The sequence below is a fragment of the Electrona antarctica genome (assembly GCF_951216825.1).
Source record: "Electrona antarctica genome assembly, chromosome: 5".
NCBI classification, from domain to species: Eukaryota; Metazoa; Chordata; class Actinopteri; order Myctophiformes; family Myctophidae; genus Electrona; species Electrona antarctica.
The window spans coordinates 32502770-32514416 of record NC_136810.1 but is presented as its reverse complement, the minus strand read 5'-3'; the positions used below and the strand labels follow the sequence as shown (position 1 = coordinate 32514416).

Here is an 11647-nt window from a genome sequence, read left to right as displayed (position 1 = left end):
GCATTATGCATAATAATTGAGTAAGAAAATAAAAGAGTAAAAAGTGAAAAATATGAACTTGAACGTGAAGACGTATAAATTATTATTTTGGCGGGAGGGGACAAAGATACGAGTCAATCAAATGGTCAAACAAACACGGAGCAATTTTCCCGCACTGAAAGTGGAAGTGACGTAATCATTGGTCCCGATTCCTGCACAGCTGAGCCTGAGATGTTGTTGCCTATGGTATGGTGTTGACACATCAGAAGAAATAACACATTTAACGAAGTTAATTTCATGTAGAGCTGATCGTTTCTTCTGGTCGATTTAGAAGTCGTGGATGTGGTCGACGCGTCGCTGTTGATGTGGGAACACCCTCGTTGGTTCCAACAAGTTTGCTGTCTGTCTGCCTGCCTTTTTCTGCCTGCCCCGTCGTCTGGTCAGCTTTCAAAAGTTCCGCCGTCTGGACCGACAGGTAGTGATGATGGGTCATGTGTGTATGTGAGGAAGATTAAGAATGAAGACGGGTATTTCATTATATGTGGTGCACCGTGCTGTGCTGTGGGGGAGTTTGGTAGACAGACACTATAGTTCATGACATGTGTCATATAATATGGACATCTTCAGGTGCGTGTGCGTGTGTGTGTGTGTGTGTGTGTGTGTGTGTGTGTGTGTGCGCGCGCGCGCGCGCGCGCGATTGATTGTAAGATTTCCTGGACCTTGAGCACCTACTTGCGGTATCATAATCTCAACAATCTGTACCTGTATATCATATGAACCCAAGCAAAGGGAGAGAGCGTTGTATTGAATTTGTAATTATGTTAGATTTCAGCAGATGGCAGTATAGCCTCAATTGTTGTTACTCACTGAGCTATTATTTTGCACCATTAACTGTACTTCATGGAAAGTTATTTTGTAATGTGTGTAATGTCTATGCATGATTTGCGCATCAATGGGAAAAGTAGCATTGAGCATTGATGTGGCTACATAATAAATTGGTGTCAGCACAAAAAACTAAAAAAAATATCTATGTTCCAGAGACAGTGGTGCTTGACCAAAGACAAACTAGTAAAAAGGATGTCCTGGGATTACGGGAAGCAACTCCAAATAATCCACTGCAACAACTCTTAAGATTATTATTATTATTTAAATTATTCAATTATAACTCTACCCAACCATGTCATCTGTGGAAAAACGTTTATGATTTTGTGGCTGTTTCTTCATCAACAAGTTGGCAATTATATATATTTTTTTGTTTTTATAATTAAGTCAATTCTAGAATACGATTAGTCGAAATCAAGTTTGTCATGGAACTGCAGTTTCCTCTTTGTACTTTTAGCTAGGCTAATGTCTTGCTAGCTCTGGTCCATAGCTCTAATGCGTTTCCGCATTATAGAGCTATGGACCAGAGCTAATGTCTTGCATAATAATCTCTGATAAATATGCTTTTTTAAAGATGCAAATTGTTTAAGTTAATATTTAATTGGTTTTACACACCACTGTTGAGTTACAAAGTGTTTTCCCTATGTTCCAATAATCACTATAGTCCTGACTCCTGATGATCATTTTGGCTGTTCTCTAGAAAGGTTATTATTAGCAATAGCCATATTATAATGTATGGTAATGTAATGGTAATGTATAGGCATTTCTGTCAATAAAATAATTAATTGATCTATCAGTCAATCAAACTGATAACAAGGTTCTCTACCACTCCCCTTCCCTACTGTTTGAGCAAACAATATACCAACACAAATTAGGACTAGCTGCTTTGTATCAATTGAGAAGCCAACAAAGATACAACACAGAGTGATATGTCATTAGTGAAGGGGTGGGGTGAGAGAAGAGGGGGCTCTGGCCTCTCCAAATGTAATGAAGAGGTCTCCATGGTGACCAGCCTGCCAGTTGCAGTCCATGCATAGGGGGGCAGCAGAGATCAAATACTAAAACAAACCCGCTCTCAAGTGGAGGGTTAAATGTTCTGTCCTTTGGGGGAAAGCCCTCATTAAAGCCTAATTTATACTTTGTCTTATCACGTTCCTCATTTAATGAGCAGTTATTTTTGTTGAGCTGACAAATGTGTCATAAGTATATATATCCAAATGTTATTTCAGATGCATTTCATATCCAACACCTTTTTTCTTTTTTTAATTATTGACAATTTTACAGGGTCATACAATGTTTTGTAAATGACACAGATCAGATGATACTTGGATGTCACAAACATGACATCCAAGATTAGTACTTGTTTACAGTGTACAATATTGATCAATAATAGAAAGATACTGAAGAGTATTACTATTAAAATAATTTATTCTGCACTGGCACAACATGCAGTAATATCTGCAAATCTGACCAATGTAAATCGTCCGACATGTAAATGGCATTTCAAACCAATCCTATACTATTGTGGGTTAGGGTTAGGATTAGCAGATTTTTTTTTCTTGAGAAGAAATATAATACAAGCAATTCAGGTAAAAAGTACAGCACAAACAACAAAAAACAAAATAAACAAAACAGGACAAATAAACAGAAAAACAATAGGCTACAATACAAATAATACAATAACATACAATATAACAATGATATCAAGGTTGAAAGATGATTCAAACAGTCGCAGTTTTTCATTTTTCTTTTTTTACAATTCTATAAACATTGCTGGTGTCGCTGATGATGTCACACACTGAAATCGTTCTGTGACCTTAAACTCGGCAAACATACTGTATCGACCCGAGGGAGTGCAGTGCCTGCACTGCCTGGCGTGTCGGATTGGCGGTTGTCCAGAAACCACCTATCTGTCCGAATGCCTGATAAACCATATTTTCATCAGAGAAGGGATAACATGACATAGCAAGCCTGTTTTATTCTTCTTCTTCTAGGGCTCGTCTTTGATGTATGATTTTTTTTGATCAAAGTTTCTTTATTAATTTTTCAAGTCACATAAGAGTCAAAAATAGCATACAAAAATTGTTGAAGTTTTTACCCCTCCCTCCACCAGAGTTCCCGCTCTGAAAGAGCCACAACCCCGGTATCTTGTACCATAACAAAGATACATTGAAATAAAAGGCACATACAAATATACATATTCAAAAATAGAAGAAATTAATCAAATATTGGACACAATACGCATGATGTATGATTTTAAATATTCTAATTCAGTTTGGTAACGGGTTTTAAAAGTTGCCAGATATTACTAAAATATATAAATATAATCCTAAATAAAGCCTATGATGTAATTTTGAAGCGATTGTAAAATTTCACATAGAATCATTTTAGATTTTCCTTCAACTCAAGTAGGTCGATGGGCCATGTTCGATGAACCACATCTTTGCTGTGTTCTGACACCTACTTTTCAATGAGGGATCTGGTGTTGTGTGGTTATAATGGTGGACACTTTGGATAGGGAGGTGTTTTCACCTCTTGTTTCTAGTTGTAAAAGGATTAGCCAAGAGACTGGCTTTGGTGGGTGGTTGTGAACACTGAGGAGGTGCTCAGTGTTGTGGGACAGCTGTAATTAGATTACTGTAACCCTCATATGAGGGGCCTGCACCCGTGGTGGTCCAACGCTGTGGCAGGGAGCTTGGGACCACATTTGGATTCAGCCTTTAGAGGAGAGGTGGGAGAGCAAGTCTTCTGAAAGGCCAGCCAAGGGGAGGGTTCTCAAATCCTTTTGAAACCTTTTGTGATTTAGACAGGGATTTATTTGTCATTAGGGATCAATCACTGGATCAGAGCAACATCATGTTGCATAATCACTTAGCCTCAAGGTATCTTTCATCAAAAATTATATCTTTGAAAATATGACATCGAAGACTGAGAATACTGATCATAAGCTTGTTAAATTAAATGACGGTCAGTTTGTCATCAGCATCCAGCTGGTTTCCTGTTAATTGTCTCCACCAGGCCGAAGGCATGGGGGGAGAGAGTATGTTTTGCACTCTGTCCGTGTGTGTGTATGTATGTGTGTCCGTCCGTCCGTCTGTTACCAGCTAATCTCCGGCACCGTTATCCCTGTCGATGCCAAATTTTGCACACACACTCCCTGGATGCCAACGATGAACCTCTGCCCCAAATTTTCCAGAACGGCGCAAATCGTTACACACTATCTCTATAGTCATGTGTTCAAGGCGGATCTGTCCGATATTTCAGATTCCATCCTAATTGGCTAACATTGGCTTTCAAAGTTTGCAGGATTGGCCTGTTTTTGAAGCGGTGGATTTTTGCAAAACAAAACAAAATGCCTCAAATCACCCAATTGCCATCCAAGGCGTAAGAAGAAATGTCACCCTTTTCACATTGGCCTATTATAGCGCCACCAGGAGGCCACAACCTGCCCTGGTGGAGACCTGTGCCCCGTTGGGAACCTTTTCTAGTTTGTTGCTGAAATGGTGTTCAGTTTATCATCATCTGAAGCTGTGGTTCATAATTTCTGTGCTGTGCTTATATGCAAGACTGCTCATTCCGTTACTGACAGCCTGTTGCTAGCCTCCTCACCATGGTTTCCTACAACCACAGTGACCATGTTGGTTTTTAACATCCCCTTTTGGAGTTAAGCCCCCGTGTTCAAGCAAGTTAAGTCTCTCTTTAGCAGTGGACAACTATTCTCCCTCCCTCACAAGTGAATCTGATGTAGGGCTGACCCCCTGAGCATGCATCAGCTGGACATTACTATTCATGTCCCACTTGAGTTGTCGCTCTGTGTCCTTCGTTTTTGCTTTTTTATTTTATTCATTACGATACCTCAACGAGGGGGCAGAAAAGATTTAAGGCTAATTTATGCTTCTTTGCACGACCATATCGCTTGCTGAAAATCATGGATGTTCAGTTGAAAGTCAGTTATTTTATTTCAGTTAGTTCGTTTTTCTATTTGTATTTTTCCTGCTCTCTCTTAATTTTAAAGACTCAAAATGATGTCAGGAAAGAAAAAGGAACTCTGAGGCATTTAATCAGTGGTGAAAACCGGAAATGGGCTTCCATAGATATTTGTCCCAAATTGTGCCGTGGTGTTTGCATTTGTAAATGGCATTGCAGGCATGCAGTGAAACCTTGGGGATTTCTGCTCTGTATATACTCATAGTTTGTATCTAATTATATAAAAAAGATAATGTAAAAATGATGTAAAATGTCTGTTACTTTTGACTGTGTAGCGGTAGCCTAACTTTTGTATACAGGACTCGACTGCTATTGAAATGCTTTCAGTGGTGTGACCATGTCAGATGATTGGATTGGGATCTTCTACGCTGCACCATCTGTGTTGGACCTTAATAACTGGCCCTGTGATTTATTGCCTGTACTCAGCAGTGTCTTTTTGAAGGAAGCACAGACAAAAGCCTTGACACACCACCCCCTGCTGTTTTTAATAGTTCTGTAGGATGTGTGTGTGTGTGTGTGGGGGGGGTGGGGGGTGAAAGAAGATTTAGCACCTAAAATCAAATAAGTTTAATGTTTTTTTCTCAAAACATTTAAAAGGATCTGCCACAAATCACACTTTCTGCCAACCCAAGCTTTAACTCAATGTTGTAGCTGCAGAAAAAGGCTTGCATTCACACTGACCCCTTGTTTTAAATTCTCTAAATATCCCAGGAGGGATATTTTATTGTTTATTGTTCAGGTACTGTTTGTAAGCCTCCAGTCACCCCCCCCCCCCTCCTTTCTCTCGTGAACATGATAAGGTGCTACAGAAAAGCTTGTCTTATCTCTTTCCATTGCGCTGAAGCAGCCATGTTTTATGGGTTGTAGCTCTTTTGTTTCCTTGTTCGTTCGCTCTCTCTCTCTCCGTCTCTCGCTGATCACTAAAACTCATTCCTCATGGAAGTTGTTTGAAGGGCTAGAATAGGAAAAAGGACCCCCCTTCCCTCCCCATCCTTCTCACCCCATCCCCTCTTTATTGAATCTTGCCTCTGTATCATTTATCTCCACATACCCCCTTCTCCCTTACTCCTCACTTTGAGGGGCCTTAAGGGGGCACCCTCTTTTCTCCCCCAGCTGGGTTTGTTGACACACAGTCAACCTAGGGCTCTCTTTCACCACTGTCTGCTAGACTGCTACCCATGCTGCTACGTGCTACCCCTCTTTTTAACCCCCACACCCCCCTTAATTCTGCTCTTCTCTTTTCCCTGAACAGTAAAGCTGCCACAGCTGTGGACTGTATTAGCATAGCTGCTGAGGAGGGGAGGGGGTGCTAAATATATTACGGCCATTACCTTTTGTTCAATCACTGACAGTTTTAAGACGTTTCAGCTTTTCACTGTGCAAAGGAGAAGAACTTAATGGAATGCCATGATGATTTCAATATAACGGCTTTTTAAATATGGGTTAGAATGCGAGGAAGGAAGGATAGGGCGGGGGTGGAGGGGCGGGGGAATGTTTTCATTGTCAAACAAGTAGTGAATATCTAATTAGCCTTGTTAGAAGAAAAACTACGTCATTTCTAATTTATGAGCTTTTGCATTTTTTTATTTTTATTTTTTTACAAAAATTTAATGAATGACTAATGGTACAAATACGAGGAGACTTGACTTGAATTTTAAATCTGATTAGTCAGAAGGTTTTTCTTTTTTCTTGGTGTCAACAGGTGGTGAAATGAGCAAGTCTAGGTCCACCGGGGATAAAAAGTATTCACATCCCACTGTCACCAGGATCACCCGCAGTTCCACCACCCAGGCCAGGCAGACAGACTGGGTCCAGAGCCAGGACCCTGGGCCTGGCCTATATGGAAAACAACGCAGGAAGCAGACAGACTCTGCCCTGGCCCAGGACCTTAGCCTGATGAGTGTGAATGGACTAGACATTCTGCCTGCAAGGTAAGCCTACATACGGCACATAATATGTGCAGTTGTTTTGTGCATATGATCATTGTCAATAAAGATGTCCATTCAGAAACACAACTCTCAAATCAAAAACACAACTCATGTCAAAGTTAAAGCAATGTTGTACTTTAGTAGAACATTGCGTTCGGTAGCATATATCATCACGATTTTTAGTCCAAATATTGTTGATAATCTTTTCCTGTGTTCAACCTGATTACACTCACAGTCTCACTTGTAGATCTAAGAACTAAGAGGACTAATGAAAATATAACATGAACATCCTTTTTGCGGCGGTTACCTGTATGAGTAAGTGACAAGTAAACCCCTCTTGATTCTTGATTTCATTTTCCCTAAATTACGTACCAGGATTATATATTGGTGGAATCTGCATTGTTTGTGGTTGTTTACAGACCTGTTTCCAGCAAATGGAATCGTTACTTGCGCTTTCTCGCTAACAGGGCACATAAAAAACAACGTTAATCAATTAATATTTGGACATGCCCAAGTACCTGGACAACCGAAGGTGCTTCTAAAGCTCAATATGGCTAGTCTGAACTCTGAACTAATAAACAGCAATGACTGTTCAAACTCTGTCCATTGTAAGAGAGTTGTTATAAATCCTTTTATTGAAGCAAGGACACAAGAGTCATCATCTACAGCAGGGGTTCTCAACCTTTTTGGCCGGGGACCCCCGGAAATGCTTTGGCAATGTCTCGGGACCCCCGCCCCGCCCCCTCCCGACCCCCAATATAAATTGACTGCTACAATAACCTTAAACCATTTTGGGCGGGAACCCCTTTTGATGTTTTAAGCATTGTTATAATTTAGCTATTGAAAAATAGCAGATCTACAAGCTCATAGCGCACCACCGAGTGGCGCGCTATGAACTTGTAGGTCTGCTATTTTTTTTAAATCGTGAAAATAAAAATTTAAATTTTATTTATTTATTTTTTATTTTTTGAAAATAATTTGGGGACCCCCTAAAATAATTTGGCGACCCCCCGAGGGGTCGCGACCCACGGGTTGAGAACCCCTGATCTACAGTACACACACATACTCTGATGAACAGTTTGCTTTTTTCCGTTTTATATATAATCATCCTCGAATCATCCAGTACTTTCACTATACTGTTACCCAGTGCAGCACTTTCCTTTTGGTCTTCTATACTTCTTATATTGTATGGTCTGTTCTTGGCTCTTCAGTGAAGGAAATATGTCCAAGCGTAACTGTGACCCTACAAAGGCAACTCAGCCCTCTGGGCCTACATCGACTCAGTGCTGTCCACCTGGGCCTGCGGTCAAACCATCCTCCCGGGGAGGTCTGGCATCTGTGGTTCGACTAGTGAAGTTAGGGCGCTGTAAGAGTATAGTGGTGGTGGCTGGGGCCGGGATCAGCACGGCCAGTGGGATCCCAGACTTCAGGTAAGTCTCTGAGTTTCGTTTTTTGCGATGGCACACTGTTTGAGTACAGAATGTCTGTCTGAGTAGGCACTCCAAGGCACCACACACACTATTACACAGTATTATAACACAGTCACTATGTAACTATAACACATAACTATACGGGTGCGATCTTTTTGATTCTTCTCTACTGTTTTGTATCAGTCTGTATGCAATGAGTCTTTGTTTTTATTGTACCATTTCTCTCCATACCAACCTATAAATGTACTGTGTGTATGTTTGATCTCCTCCCACTTAAAGAACGCCGGGAACAGGGCTGTATGCTAACCTGAAGAAGTACAACATCCCTTATCCAGAAGCTGTCTTCAACATTGACTACTTCTCTAATGACCCGGAACCTTTCTTCTCGTTGGCCAAGGAGCTGTATCCTGGTAGTCATCAGCCCAATTACATCCACTATTTCATCCGCATGCTGCATCACAAGGGCCTGCTTCTCAGGATGTACACCCAGAACATTGATGGTCTAGAGAAAAGTGAGTGGGGGTCTTTAAACTTGAACCTAGCGTCCCCTTTCAGTGAAAATAGCAGATCTACAAGCTCGCGTGTTGCGACGCGTAAGTATAGGGTTTAAGTGTTTAGGGGCAAAGATTTTGAATGTTACTTACTTACTTCTGTTCTGACTGACGCTATGAAATGCTTGTAAACAAAAGGTCATGTTTCCTCTCATTAGCTGTTGATCTTTTCCCCAGTGTGTGGCATCCCAGATGACAAGCTGGTAGAGGCTCATGGTAGTTTTGACACGGCTGCCTGTCATCTGTGTTACACACCATATCCTGCCGAGGAGGCTAAGGTGAGGTCTGGCTCTCGTCAACTGAGCAAACAAGTAACCTGTGTGGGGGCTTGTGTGTGTGATGACGAATCTTTCCTTAATTGTCCTGTTTTACAGCATGCCATTATGAACAACAGTGTCCCCACATGTTCATTCTGTGCTGGGACAGTCAAGCCTAACGTCGTGTTTTTTGGAGAGGACCTTCCTGAGAAGTACTTCCTGCATGCTAAAGACTTTGCCAAAGCCGACCTACTAATCATTATGGGCACATCTTTACAGGTAAATGTCAGTCCTCTTATTTATAGGACTTTGAGGTACAAAGAACATGAATGTAGGGCTGTAACAGTTAATTGAACTAATTGATTTAATTGATTATAAAAAAAAAAAACATAATTTTTAATATTTTTTATAATCGAGTGTGCAGGATTATTTATTTATTTATTCGATTTATTTTTTGAAAACCACTTTTAAACTGGTATCCCTATATTGTTGCCATAATTGGCAAAAATAGAACATCTACCACAGGGGTGTCCAAAGTGTGGCAGCTTCATACCTGAATTGTATTATGAACGGCCCAAAAAATCTATGGGACATTTTTACATTACATACGTTTTTGGGCTAGCCACTCCTATGCGGAGCTATGTGTACGTACGTATGTGTATGTAGTACAGTACAGTACAGTAGTACAACCTTGCACGTCTGGTTAGATTTGGTAACATATGGTTGACATATGGCTGAAAAAAGGCTGAGTTACACCTTCTGTTCACAGTACACACCTGACAAAACACCATTGATATTAAATATTGATGATGATAGTTGAATAGAATCGTTTAAATGCGATGCAGATGTATGTGACTTTGTTATAGTCCGAAGGTACATTATGTCAGGAGATGTAGTTGGCCCTTGGGTGTTTTAATATTTCTTTGAAAAAAGTTAGGACACCCCTGATCTAGATAGTTTTTTTTTTGCTATTTCTTTAGTCAACTATAAAAAAATCAATTAGAATGTTTTCGTTAATTATTATTCAATTAATTGAAAAAGAAAGAAAATAGCTATTGAACTATACATGAATGAATGTATAGACTGTCAGACTGTCTCTCAAAACCAAAATGTTTCCAGATTGAGCCATTTGCTAGCCTGGTGAATACGGTGAGGTCTACAGTGCCGCGTCTGCTCCTGAACCGCCACGCGGTGGGCCCCTTTGAGAGAGTCCCCCTGCGGCGAGTGGACCACATGGAACTAGGCGATTTGGTGGATACAGTCAGGAGGTTCGCTCAAATGCTCGGGTGGCACAATGAAATGGAAGACCTGATGAGCAACCAGGAACATCCGGTAGATTTTCATCTCTTACCTCTAGTAAAATCTATTGTAGTGTTTAGTGCTCTTTTTCAGTGGTTCTCAACCTGTCGGTCGGGGTGGGGGGCATGGGGTCCCCACATGATTATCAGTGGTTCTCAACCTGTCGGTCGGGGTGGGGGGCATGGGGTCCCCACATGATTATCAGTGGTTCTCAACCTGTCGGTCGGGGTGGGGGGCATGGGGTCCCCACATGATTATCAGTGGTTCTCAACCTGTCGGTCGGGGTGGGGGGCATGGGGTCCCCACATGATTATCAGTGGTTCTCAACCTGTCGGTCGGGGTGGGGGGCATGGGGTCCCCACATGATTTTGTTGAGGTCCCCACTCCCCAGATGATTTTGGGGAGGTCCCCAGATGTGGGGAGGTCCACAGATGATTTTGGGGAGGTCCCCACCCCCGCATGATTTTTGGCAGGTCCCCAGATGACGATGAAGTGACAATTTAAGGACTTTTAGGACCTTTTTAATACATTTGTTTTTGATTGATTGATTGAATACTTTAACAGTTTGCAAAAAAGGTACAGTGGTACAAGCTAATTTCCATTGAGGTCCTGTGTATTAAAAAAAAATAAAAATGAAAAAGACCATTACTGCATCAAAAGTAATCAACAAATAAATAAACTGTGAAACATTGGCCAAATAGGCAAACATGATTTGGGGGGGGGGGTTGAGAATCACTACTCTATTGACATGCTTACTTAATGAATCATAAAGACACTTTTTCTAGATTGTAAAGTATGTTGTGTGACTGGGCCAATATGGTTTCCTTTGCAGAACAACTCTATCTTGGTAAGCAGTGGTCGTTTGGGGAGTGAACAGAAGCCATTTCAGTGTGAATCCAGTGGTCTAGGAAATAGCGGGGCCAAGTCCCGACCAGGACATCAAAGTCCAGCTACCAGTTGCAGTGAGACCGATTCTGAGACGGACTGCAAGAGCTCCACATCATCTAACCCAAGCAACTGAGAATACGTTTCGTTTCACCATTTAGTTCAGAAGACATTGGAGACGTTTGGATGGTGCCTCCTCTTGAGAGTTCAAATGTTTTAACCTGTATTTTGTATATGTAATATATTGTCATAGTTGCTTTCTACTATTGACAGAGGGGATTAGTGTGGGTACGTGCCAGTGTGGGTATGTGCCAGGGTTGGCCTGCATGTATGAGTACGCAAGCATGTGTATATTTCAGTTTTGAACATATTTTTTATAACAGTACAGCACTTCATTGTCATAATAAAGAGTTATTTAGCTATTTGACTTCTTCAATATTCTTTATGCC

The 11647-nt window shown here is 41.1% G+C and overlaps 1 protein-coding gene across 3 annotated transcripts; it reads left to right on the top strand.

Annotated features, from left to right (window-relative positions):
• The first annotated feature begins 119 nt into the window (after positions 1 to 119).
• Positions 120 to 11625, top strand: LOC306922734 (NAD-dependent protein deacetylase sirtuin-3). Of its 3 annotated transcripts, none has more exons than XM_079500545.1 (9): positions 120 to 225; positions 311 to 454; positions 6551 to 6779; positions 7988 to 8206; positions 8486 to 8718; positions 8935 to 9035; positions 9132 to 9293; positions 10134 to 10346; positions 11146 to 11625. In XM_079500545.1, exons 2-9 carry the CDS (start codon positions 343 to 345, stop codon positions 11332 to 11334), a joined length of 1458 nt encoding a protein of 485 aa, XP_079356671.1. In that variant the 5' UTR covers positions 120 to 225; positions 311 to 342; the 3' UTR covers positions 11335 to 11625. The 3 variants fall into 3 exon arrangements, with proteins under 3 accessions (XP_079356671.1, XP_079356670.1, XP_079356672.1); XM_079500546.1 differs by having other exon boundaries at positions 170 to 225; positions 314 to 454; XM_079500544.1 differs by having other exon boundaries at positions 168 to 454.
• Positions 11626 to 11647: the final 22 nt, after the last annotated feature.

Bases quoted from the DNA above. Each gene is read 5' to 3' on its own strand.
- LOC306922734 (XM_079500545.1), top strand. From the start codon at position 343: ATGTGGGAACACCCTCGTTGGTTCCAACAAGTTTGCTGTCTGTCTGCC. The intron at 8,719-8,934 runs GTGAGTGGGGGT...TCTTTTCCCCAG, and splicing joins CATTGATGGTCTAGAGAAAA to TGTGTGGCATCCCAGATGAC. The intron at 9,294-10,133 runs GTAAATGTCAGT...AAATGTTTCCAG, and splicing joins TTATGGGCACATCTTTACAG to ATTGAGCCATTTGCTAGCCT.